The sequence below is a fragment of the Pseudopipra pipra genome, chromosome 3, assembly GCF_036250125.1.
Source record: "Pseudopipra pipra isolate bDixPip1 chromosome 3, bDixPip1.hap1, whole genome shotgun sequence".
Classification (NCBI taxonomy): domain Eukaryota; kingdom Metazoa; phylum Chordata; class Aves; order Passeriformes; family Pipridae; genus Pseudopipra; species Pseudopipra pipra.
The window spans coordinates 101,002,993-101,019,271 of record NC_087551.1 but is presented as its reverse complement, the minus strand read 5'-3'; the positions used below and the strand labels follow the sequence as shown (position 1 = coordinate 101,019,271).

At 36.8% G+C, this 16,279-nt stretch overlaps 1 protein-coding gene across 2 annotated transcripts in view; it reads right to left on the bottom strand.

Moving 5' to 3' along the window:
• ASAP2 (ArfGAP with SH3 domain, ankyrin repeat and PH domain 2) overlaps window positions 1-16,279 on the bottom strand; it is an 84,792-nt gene that overhangs the window by 43,831 nt on the left and 24,682 nt on the right. For both annotated transcript variants that reach the window (XM_064650494.1, XM_064650493.1), the window contains exons 3-5: window positions 15,205-15,350; window positions 6,496-6,570; window positions 4,853-4,902 (exon numbers count right to left, since the gene is read on the bottom strand). In XM_064650494.1, coding sequence (XP_064506564.1) covers window positions 4,853-4,902; window positions 6,496-6,570; window positions 15,205-15,350 — 271 coding nt within the window. The remainder of the gene's footprint in view (window positions 1-4,852; window positions 4,903-6,495; window positions 6,571-15,204; window positions 15,351-16,279) is intronic.

Here is a 16,279-nt window from a genome sequence, read left to right as displayed (position 1 = left end):
GGGAGTACTTGAGTCACCATCCTTGGAGGTATTTAGATGTGTAGATACAGCACGTAGGAACATGGTTTAGCGGTAGACTTAGCAGTGTTAGGTTTATGGTTGAACTTGATGATCTTAAAGTATTTCCCAACTTAAATGATTGTATTATTCTACTCTGTGATTCTATATTAAAGCTACCTTGCTTAGCATTTTCATTCTATGTCACTGTTTTCAAGCTGTGACTCCCATTTTGTCTTATGCAGTTGCTTTAAAAGGAAATGTGACAGAAATATCTACTGTCTACGAATATCAATGATATACTGAGTCAAGTTAGAGTTCTGAAGAAGTAATTTGATAAAAGCTTTTTTTTAGTACTGTTTACCAAACTGTAAACATCATCATTTAAACAAGTAGTTGTACAACCATCTTTACAGAAGACTGTATTTAGACTTTGCTCATTTTTCCATTGACTTCAAATGAGTCACAAGCAAACCACTAACAACAGAGTTATATCTAGATACAAGCACCTGTATTCTTCACAGTAATGTAATGCTACTGCCTTCATCTTATAATGCCATAAGCACATTTAAACAACTTGTTCTCTTCAGGCAGCTGTGCACAAGAGACCTCATGCCCAGTTTTTAAAAGGAGAATGGCAAAGGAGGAGAGGCAGCCAGCCTTCCCAGGAATAGCTTATTAGTTTTCATTAAACCTTTACATTTCACAGCATTAGCACAACACTTATTAAAGAGGACTTCTGAAGATAATATATATTTACAGGCCGCAACATAGATATTTATTTTAAAAAAATAACATTTCTTTCTTTTCAGGACAGTCAGGTTTGTGTCTGGAATACAGACATATTCAGCTAAAAATTAGTAAATAGTATCCTTCAGTAAGTTTCTGTTTCGATTTCCTGCGCAAAATTGATACAAAGTCTTTACCTCAGAATCCACCCCAGCAGGACTGATTAAACTGAAGCACGTGGGTGAAATCTGGCTCAGCGCCTTCCTGAATCTGATCTGTCTGCTGGGAGAATGAGCAGTTTTTAGGACATGTGTACTCCTTCCCCGTACGCTCCCCTGGCACGTCTGCCATTAGTGTTTCAGTACATGTGGGACAGCAACTGCCTCGTAGCAAGAAGAGCCCAGTCTGCAACAACTTTCCCCAAGGGACACAGCCCAGTCCCGCTGCGCCGCTGCCGTGGCCGGCAGCATCTCCCACTCTTGTGTGGGAAACAACGGCTGTAACTGAGGTCCCAAGAGAAATGCACTGCTTTAAAGCTTTAAAAACATTTTTAAATCTTTATGGCTCCAACTGAATCATGTTAATGACTGATGGTGAGAAAAGATGAATTATTCATTAATGTTACCTGAGGATAGTCCCAATTTTTGCCTGAGGTAGGCTTACATGAACCTATAGGTTACTTGCTCCTCATACTCCCTTATTCAAGAGCAGCCCCAGGGAATAACGAAAAATGGATCCAGCCTCCCTCAGTTACTTCAGCTAAGGTGATCCTCAGGAAAACAGTCTGAGAAGTGAGGTGGCTACAGGGTAAAGAAGATTATTATTGCATAATAATTAACAATGGTGAATGGTGATCCAAGAGCATAAGAATGGATCTTAACATCCCTCTCCCAAACAAGAATTAAATATATCGTAATTTTAAGTACACTTAATTACATACCGAGCTTGAAGTAGCAGCTTAGAAGTCGTTACACAGATGAAGCAAAACAGATGCCATTTTTTAATTAAATTTGCTTCTTTTCAAATAGGTCACACTTGGGTGTATTTGCACTTGAGAGGTCATCACAGAGATGCAAGTAAGTGAGATGAGCCAGTGTGACAAATAAGCTCTAATTCTTCTTTATAAAGACAGCAATCAGGATGAAGACTGTCACTTCCCCACAGACTACAAAAATACCACTTTGCTATTTGGCACATAGCTTCACAGGTCTGTACTTCTGAGTAGGAAATGCAGATGAACGATATGATGTTAAGCATATGATACAGAGGGATGTGCAGAAAAAGAGCAGCCTAGTAGCCTTGAATGGTTTGTTAACCCAAAGAGAAAAGAGAGAAGAATAAAGAGGAAAAAAAAAAGAATAAAGAGTTATTCACATATTTGAAGAAGAATCACTGGAAAAGACAGCTAGCTAAGAACAAATCTAGGACTGGTTTTTGGCACAATCCAAACAAGGAGTCATCTAAAGTAACAGACTGAAGAAGGTTGAACAAACCACTGGCTATCAGCAACTACATCCACCATTCTGCTCTGGCAACCCAAGCCATAGGTGAGACTGAGGTTACCTCTACCAGTCCTTTCTGTTAAAACACAGACCATCAAAATACAACAAAAAAACCATCAAAATATGCACTAAAGAATTCTTAAAATAAGTCTGCATCCACCTACTGTTACAGATGACCAAAATGCACAGCTGTAAGGAAGTTCAGATCCACTTGGAACAGCCACAGAACAAAGACAGTTACATTCTCAAGAAACCTCAGCAGCATATATAACAGCAACCCAGAGAAACCTCATCGTACTCCTACGTCCAAAATTTAGTATGTGATAAAAGTTGACCTGAACAAGGTCAAATTAATATTCTCATCCTAGTTTCAAAAATCACATCATTAAACTTCCCATCTCTGACTTGTAAAGACCAGTGCTCAATAATGACAGCTGGTAACATCTCAACTTATCTGAGAAGTGATCCTATGCACAAGAGTCTGACAAATCACACAATCCTACTGAATTTAACTCAACAAAACCATGGAAAATTGGTCTGCTCCTTGGCACAAGCAACATAGCTTGCAGTGAAAAACAGTATTCCCTGACTGCCAACCTTAAGTAACTTCTGCTGTTGTAAAACAACCCCAGACACAAAAAAAAGGCAGAAAAAGCAGCCCACTGTTTTAAAGAATTTTCTTGAACACAGAATTCCCAGGCTCCCTATCCCAAGCCTCAAGCAGACAATTCTTTGGTCTTCATCAAAGTCAAGGAGTTCAACAGGCTGGACTAGCAGCTTTAAACTCTGCAATATTGATGTGGAGCTTTCATCTAACCACTTAAAAAAAATAAAATAGACCACTCAGCAATTGTACCAGCCCACCACTCAGACATATCAAAAGAAATGGTTCATGGATCTGAAAGAATTTCCTGATTAACATGTGCTACCTTGAGTTTTTGCATGTAGAATAACCTGACATGTAAATAACTTAGAAATGAGCATTGTCAAGGACGTCTGTTTCATTTGTTAAGATTTTGCAGAAACTACAGAAGTAACTTGAAAAGAAGTATATTCTTACAGTGGAAAAAGAAACGTGTTTCAGATCAAAACACAAGTGTCTTTTACTTGAAAGCAAAGTCATAAAACAGGCTTTCTAGAGAATTGCTAGTTAAAACAAAAAAATCTCATTATATCATACAAGCAGCAATGGATTCGATCCCACAGACAGAAAACACATCATCACATTTTTAGGTCCTGAATGACACAGCATATGCAGCAACATTCCAACATGTTCATAACCTAAAATGAGAATCCCCAAATATACAGATTCTAAATATACATTTACTAAGAGGATTTTTTACTTTTCAAGTACTTGACTAAATTAAATATCAACTGAAAATATTTCTGGAGTACCTGATTCTGAAACAGGTTACCAGCTCTGAGCAAACTGTGGATCAAGTACAGATCTTTACATCACTTCAACACACCCTAGTGAATATTATATCAGAAATCCAAAAAGCACCAGACATGACAGGTCCAGTAATAACAGGGCTCTTGGTGTATGTCCCAGCAGCAAGCAAATTTATTTTAAATTCTGCACATAAACTTTGTGGGATGTCACTAGAATAGTTATACACAAGTAAACAAGCTTTCAGATCCAGCAACCAAGTACTGGTAGACAATAGCAGACTACATTGTACGACTATTCCTTATGGCCTCTCCTCAGAGATCAACTACTGACATGGACAATGATTAGAAATGTTAATTACTTCAACAGTCGATAACTGGTATGGCACCAAATGAGATTGCTCACTGGTATCAAGAACATGAAACATTGGAGCCATCACAATCTTCCAAGGATTCCAACGGTCAGACTGGAGGTTTATCTCAGCGTTTCAAAATGTCTTGTTATAAAATCCAGCTACAGCTAGGCAGGAATAATTTTTGAAGACTTCAGATGGACTAATTCAGTGGGCACCAGAGGATCATTATAACTTTGTGCAACTGAAAAAAAAATTATAAATGGTGCCAGATACTCAGCCAGTCCAGTTGGCTGTGGATCTGCAAGCTATTTATGTTAAACAGTGTCATCAGATGTGATTCTTCTCAACCTGTATCATCAGAAAAGGCCTGATACATGCAGCATTATTTCAGAATAAAGATACTGGACATGTGACACAAAAACTTAACTGATAGCCACAATCCAGGTAAAACTGTAATGCAGAATAAAACTCACTACAAAATTCTATTTCAGAGGCCATCAGCTGTGCTGGCACAATTGACCCAGCCAACCCAGGAAACAACTGTTCCTGATGTAGGGCACTGAACCACTTAAGATTTACAAGGTACCAGAATCAATTGTGTTTGATATTAGGTGTTGAGCTTTATTGACTCAATTCAGTTATTTATAAACTTATTTTATAGCTGTTTATACAGTGTATCAGGTACCTTCAAACAAGTGGCTTATTGTAAGTTGGGCTAGACACATGACATAAGACACAACTTACAAGCCTCAGATAGGTGTACATCCACTTCTGGTACACGAAACACCTCCTGAGAGCATCCAACCTTGGCATTAAATAATGACCTTTACAGATTTCAGTTACACTTCCCTTTTAAATAAAAGTTTAAAAGATACATACACTTTCGTTTCATAGTCCTTCCAAGCTTTATCAAAGGGTTTTTTCAGGTCCTGTCCAAAAAAAAAAAAAGAAAAAAATACAGCCAGCTATTTAAATGAAAAATACATTGGCTCTAACAATGAACACACACCTCGGCCACTTGCAGTGCCTACTAGAATAAGGGACTTCACTCCTTCCTGAATGGTTCACCTAAGGGTTGTGCAAAAGCAATCTTGCACATAGGAAAACAATTTTGTAAAGAGCATTAATACATGCATATTTTTAAAAGCAACTCTAGGATGTTTTTTGCTATGTTTTTTACAGCTCCATTTTACTCCTTAAAAGGTAAAACATGGTATCCCAAGAGCATATTATGCAATTAATCCAAGCAGCTATTTTCTCATCAACCTCTGGCTCTACTGGAAAGCAGCACCTATCCCGAGGCTGCAGCATAGTCCTGGCTAAGGACTTGATTCATCCCACTCAAGTTTAAGAAATCAATTTCCCATTGACTTAATGGGACCAGTATAGGCCATACGGCTCAACATAACTAATTCCATGAGAATTTTAAATTACTTATGTTCCAAATTCCTTCATTTTCTTCCCTCTGGAGAAGGTAATTTGTATAAAATGATCTTAACAAGTTGTAAAGTTATTTCACTGACATTTAAAAATGGAATGGCTGAAATTCTGCTGAAGTTCAAGAGATCAGACAACTACAAAAAAATACTGTTAACTGTCAGACACTAGAAAAACTTTGCAATTACAGATTAGGAACTAATTCTAATATGTCAGCTAGTTATTTTGACAATTATTAAAATAACTAAAGCAGCATTTCATTACATTCTCAAGTCAGTGGGGCAACACTGTATTGTAATAGATGTATTTATTCTGACACAGAAAAAGCAAAGAACAAGAGGAGTGAAATGTGGTAAGCAAACAATACAAAGATAACAAGCCTATCTGACTAAATAATCTATTTATCCTCCAGTAATTTACAGAAACATTTTTAGTTTATGTACATATTTTTCTCCTTTCTTCAGTGTCCTAGAACAATAGCTGCCAGTCGCTTCCTGCTTGCTCACCAGTAAACAAAGCATAAGCCAAATAAGTTTGTTGGCTATAGGTTCTGAAATTTATTACAAACATATCATCATTTGAGTCCTAAGTTATTGTTATTTCAAATAGGAAATGTCCTCGGGGCACAAATAGATTTCAGCTTCATTAAGAAAAATCCTATGCTTATACAGTCTAATGTGTCTTTCTTAAAAATCCATATAGTTACAGGTAAGTTTAGAATGCTAAATAAACATACTACTAATAATCCTTTTAAATATAGTACTACCCACTCCTCAGCTAAGCTTCTAAATCTTACACCTCTTTCTCTGCTTATCTTCTGTATCTCAGGCCTGTTTTTAAAGCTTCTTAAATATTGCTTTGTGTACATAGTCAAGAACATGTGGTAGGCAAAACCACAAACTGAAAGGATGACTCAATTCACATACACACACACAAAACCCAAACAAAAACCCTGAGGTCTTGTTTATTAAGCTAATAGGTTACTTTAATATCCCATGCCTTCCATCACATAAGATTAATACACTAGCTAAATGTATCCATTGCACCAACAACAATCTTACACATAAACAGGAAGATCAACATACCCCTTTTACTCCTTTCAGATCTCCCTTCAGCAAACTGTCCAATGGAAAAGTGATTATGTTGTTCATATTCTGAATCTGTAACAAGAAAATTACACCAAATCATTTAATACATTTAGACACAGAACATAAACTGTCTTAATACACACATTTCAGAAAGTTTCACAAGGAAATCTTACATATTATTTTCCTATCCCTGCCGTATAAAGATGTTTATCAGCACAGCCAGTAATCAAAGATGGAAGCAACATGAGTTAATTAAACTTACTGTGGAAACACTATAACCCAAGCCAGCAGGAAACTTCCAGAATTACTGCTGATTATAAATATCTCATCCAACAGTGACTGCAAAATAAGACCACTAATTTTTACATTGCCTGATTTCACTGTTTAAATTATGTGAAAACAATCATACCATTTTTCAGCACTAATAATTTTAAGTTCATGAACATATTTTAAATTAACCTTGTTTATTTTCCAGTCTCTTCAGACCTATTCCATAAAATGTATCTGCTACTCTTCCAATACATGGTATTTTATTCTGACAGAAGTTATAAAGACAAAAGAATACCGGCCTGTAAAAAAGCCACTATTCCAATATTTTCCATGTGTTTCTAAAAAGTAATACATCTGCCTTATTTATCTCATGTGAACTTTGAAATAAGGATTTTATGAGGTCTTCAGTATGTAAGTTTAGTATAAATTCAAGAGAAAATAAGTACTTCAAGAAGACAAAATCATTTCAAATGAAGACATAAATGAAGACAGTAAAATAATCACAGTTTTAAGTAAGCATCTGTATGATAATATTTTCATAAGGAAAAACAGTGAAGAAAGACTGTAGGAATAAGACAGCCAGGAAAAGAAAGACTGCACGTCCACTGCTTTATGATTCAGGGGAAACATTCAAGATATGGACCATAATGTCTAGTCAGAAAGTTTAAACCATAACAATTCAAATGGATCGCTCTGAAAAGCAAAGCCCAGACTACCTCAGAACAATACGATGGGACAAAAAATCAGAATAACTTTTGCAGCAGTTTGGTGAAGGTTGCCCTTTGATGAGTTTCTTTTTTTGGCATTGTAAGCTGTTCTTTTAAAATGCGACTTTTTTCAACAAGCACTGAAATCCATACATGAAGATGCATTTCATATGTTCAAATTACAGACAGAACTTTGCATAATGTAGCAATAAATGCTTGTATTTCTTCAGGAATAATGTCAGGGACATCCAAGTCCCTTTTAGTGCAACCCATCCAGAAAAGAAAGGATACTAACACAAACGTCAAGAAAAAAAATATTTGCAATTATTAGTCTCCCCAGAATTGAAAAATACAAAATATTATCACCCTGTAGTTACTTGGTGGCCTCAGTAGAACAGACTCAGGGGTCCCATCCCCCGTGGTACTCACCAGCTGCTATTAAAACAAACAAGCAAAGGTCCCAAGCCTCCACTCTTCCTCCCCAAAGAAACTACCTTGCTGCATTTGCTTGACATTTCAGCCAGCAATCGAAGAGAAAGCAAACCTTCATCAATTGTAAAGGTTACATGCATTGGCTCTGTATGGGGAGGCTAAAGAAATACAGAATATCTGGCCTTTTGAACTCAACACAAATCACATTTCCATTCCTCCACTCTACATTTCCTCCTCCCTAACAAGCTGCAGGACTCAGCCATAATCCTTCAGAATCAACAAGTTACATTTCAACTCCATGTTGTTTGTTTTTTTTAAATACTTCCTACAAAAACTGAATGAGCAACATCTACACATGCTTAGCTGGCAGTGCTGGGAACCATCCACCTCCTCAGTTCTCAGCAGTACAACAGCATGCACATATCGAAGTAACCATTCTCAAAGGTAATAAAATTATATGTTGTAGAAACAGGAGATAAGTGAAAAGGTTGAAACTACACAAAACTTAGGTAAAAAAAACCCAACAAATTTCTAGAAGAAGTTGCACATCCAGAATGGTTATTCAGGTGGAGAAGAAGAGGTCCCTTTTAAGATATAATCCCATGCAGCTTCCCACTTTGTTATTCTATTTAATGAGAATGGTGCAGTCAAATGTCTAACCCTAAGGATCAATACTTTCACAGCCTCCATTTAATTATTCTTCAAATTCAGTAAACAGACAAAAAGGAAGAACAAAGTATTTCACAACAGCAGAACTCAAGACAACTGTTTTTTTCTTCAGTAAGAAAAAATATCAGACCCTTAAGTATTATCCCAGTCACAGTGATGTAAACATCAATCAGCCTCCAAAACAGTTATGTTTTCTAGAATTTCAAGTCATGAGGCCTGGAGCAATTTTAAGAAAAAAGAATGGGAGAAAAAAACTCTACATTCTTTTTAAAAGTTTGGAGAATGTTTGCCTATTCAAAATAAATCCTTCTGTGTGCTATCACCTGTACATTACTATCAGTCTATTGTATTCCCTATGCTCCTATTTTATTTGCAACAAAAGTAAACATACATAATGCATGAACTTGTCATTATTAGCCTAGTTAGATGAATCATATTCACTCATATTTATAAATCTGCAAGCAATATACAGACAAAAGATCTTACATGTTTTCCTCCTCTTTCTTGAGAAGCTTAAGCTGAACTATCTAAAAATATAGACCCACTTTTGGCATGCAGAGAAGCATTAATATGCTGCAGCTCCTACTCTGTGTACAAGGAGTTAGAAGGTACACAACAGCCTCCACATTTCAACTATTTTATGTTTTAAAATATTCCTTTAGAAAAAATACACGGAGGTGCAGGAAAGCTTCACAGAAATTAAAGTCATCCTGTCTCAGAGGAACACTAGCAAGTTCCATGTGTAAAAAAAAAAAGAAAAAGAAAAAAAAGCAGTTGACCTCATTTTCACTTCCAATACTGCTGCTTTGGCACTTGCAGTTTTCCTCTGACAGTTTCCAAGAAGATTACAGGGTAAAAAATTAAAACTTCCTAAGTTGGAGAAGGCTCAGAGAAGAAGAAAAAATGGCAGGAGGGAGAATGAATAAACAAAACGTAGCTGCCAGAAGTGCTGGTAGAGGCAACAAGCAAGCCAACATTTGCAAAGGGGAAAGATGTTCAAGTGGTTTAAGAGCCTATGGCTAAACATTTAAGTTTGTTGTTTGCCAGCCCTCCTGATTACTTTAAAGAGTCTTTTCCATAAGAGCTTTGGATACTGGTGCCTGCAGGACTTTTATAGATTTTGTTTTCTAAATCCAAGCAAAAAAAAAAAAAAAAAGCTTTGTCAGTACTTCTGAAGTTAAATACTTTAAACATGCAGACCTTAAAGCTTTTTCAATTTAAACTAAAATTCAGGCAGTCACAGTACAATACAACTCCTACTGCCATTACCAAACTTCATATGCAGTCCATGCACTTGGCTGTGGTTTCTCAACCACCAGTGAAGTCGGGTGTGCACAGGTGATGGTAGTACTGCCTGCTGACAAATCATTGTTTAAGTTATTTTCTTTTTTTACAGCAAGTGCTATTGGATTTAATAGTTTCCAATAATTTTCCCAGTGATGTGACCTTTAGTAGGACATGGCAAATCAACACAGCAGGGAGCAAGGGGAAACCAGAACATCCGCTATAGATGAGATGCAGTTTGTTTTTCTGAATTTGAAGCTTTAGCACACAAGCCCAAGGCTTCAAGGTATTGTGTAGCACGAAGAGATGCAGCACATACTTTCATCTGTGCACTGTGTCTTCCCCTTGGACACAAGGACACAATGCTGCCTTTCCCTGTGCTCAGTCCCTGCCCCAGCAGCAGCACAGGTGTGTGGCTGAGCTGGGACATCACCCACCACCCATCATGCCACAGGAAAAGTCACTCCAGTGAAACAGGAGCCGAACACCACTAAGTGCCCACATGGAGCTGCTGGCTCAGCTGCCTAGAAAAATACCTTCACACAGGGTACCAAGTGTTGCCATCACGTACTACTTCGAAACAGCCCTGTGACTACCACCAATAAACAAACTACAGGAGGGCAACTTCTCTATCAGGAAGTATTTTATGGGAAATCTTAAAAGCATAAAGTGAAGAGTCGCAAAAGCAAAGGAAGGAAGAGACTTGTAGTTATTCTAGCCCTTCTTCCTTACCAGTGGAGGAGAATTCCAGACTGCACATTTTCTAACCTATGTGAAAAGAACTAAGTGGTAAGCATCCATTGCTTTCTCTGGGGTACTTTATCTAATACTTTCAGAGTGAGGACCTGTTTATATGCAATTTAGTATTTTCCTCTTCCACAATCACAGTTATCTGGAGGCAAACCACGTATTTAAAATTCTTCTAAGCTTTATTCATAAATCAACGTATTCAAGCCCTGATCATTTTTTGTAACTGTCCACTGAATTCCTTCCAGTTGGATCAATATCTTTTTGGCAAAGAAATACAGATGTGATTCCAGGTGGAGCTGAACCCATGCCACTAAGGAGGAATAATTACATCTTGGTTTATATCTTTACAAGCATAAATCAAACGTTTTTCCTCTCACCATTAGCCAAGTTTTCCTCCAGTGTACCAGTGAAAAACAGAAACGACACAACTTAAATCATTAAGCTTCACATATAAGACTTCAATCTCAAATACATATATCTGTAGGGTTTTTCACGGACTTAACTGAGTGAAGTGAAGTTCAGGCAGCAAACATTTTTTTTAAAACCTTAGTCTGAACTACTACCCTTGAAAGAAAATTCTGGACATAAGTTCATTAAATAAAACAGAAAAGATATTTCCTTCAGTTTTGTTGTTACCTTTTGCATTTAAGCACATCTCCTTTCTTCTTACATTTTAAAAAGTAAGTAAAACAGGAGCATATGGTCAGAAAAATATTATTAGTATTCTTCCATTTTTTATGGCTAAAAGTCTTAGAATTATTAATAGAAAATAAAATCTCTTCCTCCCAGCTACCTTCCACAGAGTGGAAATACCAGATCCAGTCCTCTCAATTCAGCCTGTTTCATTAGCTTTAAATTTAAATAAATGAAAAAGAAAGGACAACAGTATGTAGAACAACAACAAATACAGAAAATGGAATTTGTTAAATAGCTACTTCATTTTCACAGATCAAATCCCTTCTCAAGGAGTGCTGACAAAGATGACGTGCAACTACATATTTTATTTTTTCTCAGTGCAGCAATCTAACAGGATATAAAGAAGAAAATATTTAAAGTGCAAACATACTGCAATCAGTCTTCCCTTGTCCTAACATTTTTCACATTAAGCTTCACACCTTTATTACTTGGCACTGTATTTATTAAGAAGACAGAGTAATTAACACTGTAAGCAAGTGCCATCCTGATCTAGCCTACCTGGGAACTGCGGGCGCTACCATTCAATTAGGACTTAGAAACAAGGTTGCCATTAAAAAGCAATACTGTACCTCCACAAAAGGTACCATGTTTCCTCTGAAAATGGCTCTAGTATTTTCTGATCGTTTACTATCAACAAGACAAACCAATTGCTCAATCTTCTTAAAAAACAGAAGTTAAAGAAAAATTTGTAGCTTGATACTGGAGCTATGGCAAGAGAAAAAAAGGTACAGTATATATCACAAACTGATCCAAATAATGTGTTAAAATGGCTAAAGCGAATGGTTACAAGGACACGATACAAAGTAAATGCCAATTAATTTTTTTTTTTTGAGTTTTAAGCACTATTTGAAAGTGCACACATAAAAGCAGCATAGTAAAATACATACAAAAACCTCAAGACCTGAACTTTTAACTTGAATAGTTTACATTTTTTGGGATTAAAAAAGAAAACACCTGCAGCTGTTAATGAAATATTTAAAACACAGACGCATTGATCAGTCCACAAAAACTTCAGTTTTTTGGGAAACTTTTAAAATTATTAGAGAAAACAAGCATCTAATATCCCTGTCAAAGCAGAACAGCCTTATAATGGCTTTTCTGTACCTTACTAAAGATAAGTTTAAGAAAAGTCTTTTTGCAGAGGCACTTCAGAGCTACAGCTCTAAATGGCACCCAGGCCAAGAGCTGACAAAACACATCAGCTTCTGGAAACAAAAGCACAATATATGACAAAGCAAAACTTGACAGTAGCCCTAAAGCTTTGCCAGTGTTAACATCTTTGGCATCTGTTCCAGTCTGAACATGTCCTCTCACTTCCTTGCACATTCCTCCTTCACTTCAGCTAAAATGTTCTGTGGAAATTCAGTGCCTATGGAACTCCAGAGACAGGTCTATTTAAAGAGTACCTTTCAGAATGTTTTTTTTAACAGCAGCAGGTTGCATGGCCCTGGCTACATTTTTGATGCAAATATTTACAACTAAAACATGTGGAGTGCTACAAGGAAATGCCAGAGGAGAGGGATGTTTTTTACTGTCAACATGCTGAAAGCAGAGTTGGATACATCACTTCACTGAGAGAAAGCATGGGGCTTGTTTCACATATGGCTATGCCTTTAACAAAATAGCACCCTCATTTATTTCCACCTACTGTAGAGGACTTTATACACTCATCATTTTTTACACTCTTTTAACCTCTTAGAAACCTAAATCTCCATCTATGAACTTAGGAACAGATTTTCAAAATGACTGGTTACCAACAGTTTACTCTAGTGGCATTAACTTTTAATAAGCAAAGTTACACACATCTATAATTGTTTTATAGTTCTAAATTTCTTGTTTATGAATATGGCATTTTCAAGCAATAATGAAATTCACGTCTCTGTTTCATATGCTTTTCTTTCTGAATGAAACTATCTTCCTACTGACACACCAAATTCAAGGACCACTAGATTTCCTTTGCTAGTCAAGAGAAAACAAAGAACTTTGAACTTCAACAATATGAAGTACATTTGGAAGGAGCAGAACTTTACTGAGACTCGCTCTTCACCAGATAGTATTAAAGAGAGAAGGTGCCTATACTATTGCAATGTAAAACAAACAAACAAAAAACCCCACCATTACATTCAAGTCCACGGAAAATTATTATTCACTTCAAAAATAGAGAAAATCAGAACCACAAACTGAGAAAAACTAAAGACTTAGCTACTCTTTCATGACATATCCCCTTCTTATACATACAAACTGAAGCAAAAATACATAGGTGCTACTGAAAAAACAGTACACAGCAAAAAGAGCTAGAAATATTCCTTGAAGAAGACATACAAAATGCTTATGTGGATAAGAAAAGGTAACAAAAACATGCATTACATGTCCTACAGATATTTATTTCGTTTTTTTTCTTTCCAGTTTGTGGAAGAAAAGTTATTCTTGCCAGAAATATTTTTGCTAAGATAGTAATTTCTGGTTTTAAGAGAACAAATAGGTATGATTTTTGGTAAAATAGGAACATCTTTTAGCTTTTAGAAGTATTCTTGAAAAAATAATACATTGAAAAGGTTTTCTGGGGAGGGGGTGGAGCTTTTAATAGATTGCTTTTTAAAACCACCGAAACATCACATTTCCCAGATCCATTTGCCTAATGAAGTCATCATATTGCAACTAATATATGACAGAGAGGGGTTTTTAGTCAACAGAAGGTATCAATTAGAAGACCCATTCCATTTTCCCTTCCATAGGAGCAGCCTGCCTCTGTATGGGAGACTCAGGATAACTGGCTCACACTGAATCAGGATGCCTCTTCCAATTCATAACCCCAGATAATATTTGTACATCCAGAGAAGTTCAAATCAATATGACCAATATGAAATACATTTCACTGTTGATAAATACATTTGGGGCGAGATTCCCTCTCATCAATATCAGGACTGGGTAAAAAGAGAGGACAGCATCAGGGAGTGAATGGGACTGCCCTAAATCCCATCAGCTGGAAACATTCCCCAAAGAAGTGATTATGACCAGCTGGCTGCAAACTACAGACATTTGGTCTAGACTCACAAAAGCATTTGATGTGTCTCCATGTCATTGATTTCGGCAGACACAGACTTTTAATGCTCATAGGAATCTGGGTTATTTCCCCTTCATAGCCCCAGGTTTAAGAGTTATGTGAATTCAAGAAAATCTGGGACTTAGACATGGGAAAGCTCTACCTAGTAGACTATAATCAGAATCTGCCCTTTTTGTACCCTCTGATTAATGTGAAACTGAGGCTGAAAATTCTCCATTCATAATTAAAACTCCTGTTCTTCCATTTGGCTCCATCCCATTTGGCTCACCAAAGAGTGCTTACTGGCTTCAGTTGCAGGATTGGTCCCCAGTGGACACTACTGTCATTACAGCATTTTGTTTGATTTTGTTCCCTGACTTTCTTCCCTGAGAAGCAAGAACTCTCTCTTCCAGGGACACTAAAATCTCCTTTCATAAAAACAAATGGAAAGTGGGAAAAAGTAAAGTAGAAGCAACACAATCATACACAGTAAATCAAGCTGGGTTTTGCTGGTTTCACAATTTTAAAGCAAATGGATATGTGTCTTTTATAATACATGTTACAACTACTTTATTGTGGGAAGCTTTTAGATGTGAGAAGTGTTGGAAGAGGGGTTTTTGTTGCATTTGTTTGGGTTTTGTAGTAATTTGTTTTTTCATTTGTTGTTTTGGGTTTAGTTTTGAGTTTTGCAAGGGGAAAGGCTAGGGCATGAGATATTTTCACACACTGAGAATTTTTTAAGAATAGTGGTTGCCAAAACACAAACTGTCTTCAATATGAAGAGCTGTTGTAATTCATAAATACAGCTTTTGTAATGGCTTTAAAATGTCAATGTTTTTCTTAAGTAATTCTTACCAAATTTTTGAAGAGTGCAGTTAATTCCTTTGTAAACACAGAAAATTTTAAAAACGCTGTTCCCAAATCTGGGTCATCCCTGCAAACACAGTTGCCTCCAAACTTCTCCAGTGCTTGTGTATACTGTTCTTCATTTTCCACGTGAGCTTCAAAAAGAGCAAAACATGAAAATATCATCAGTAGATAAAAGGCTATTGAAATTACAATTGAGAGTTTTTTTAAAGAAAAACTCAGATTTCTTGCTAAAAATGTTTACTTGATACATCAAACATATATTATTTATATTTTAACACTGATAAGACAGAAGTACGACATATCTCACTAATTCTGGTTTATGGGTATCTATCCACATGCTGTACAAAGGACAATGAGCCACCCACACAAGACAAACATCTGGCACTCTAGAAAGACCCACAATATTTCTGCACCACAGCAGAGACTGTATAACAACTCCCAAATCCTATAATGAACTTCTATATTTTAGAGTTTTTTATTAACATTTTCTATTTTCAGCTGTGTGCTGAACAAAGAAACAGAAGAGATTGAGTGTGTTGGCAGAGTCTTGGTTCTCTACAACAGAAGGCAACAGATCAAACAGGACTCTTGAGTCACCTTAATACTACAGATTACATTACAGATGAGGACAAACCCCATATCTATGTTAGCTCTCTGATTCAGAGCAGGGGCTGAAGCAAATCCTTGCAGTCTGCATTTACCACGGGCCAGTTCAGTTCTCAAAGCAGCTCTGGTTCACGACAACCAGATTCCTTTCTGAGACAACAAAACCAGACCAGTGCAAGTCATCCAGCACACACCCAATGCTTCTGCTCTTCAGAAAGCTTTGAGCTGCACGTGTTGGGGTACTCAGCCCAGGGAACAAGAGGAAATCTAGGCCTAAGATAAGCTTCCCTGATTCAAATGTTAAGGAAACCTGAGGGGCCCTCAGTCTTAACTAATTTGATCAAGGGATTCACTCCTAGGACACCAGCTTACTTGCTTGTGTAGACAAGCATAAAAAGTCCCTTTGTCAAAAGTCAATTTGATCTGTGGAATAAAACAGAAAGTCTTACTGAAC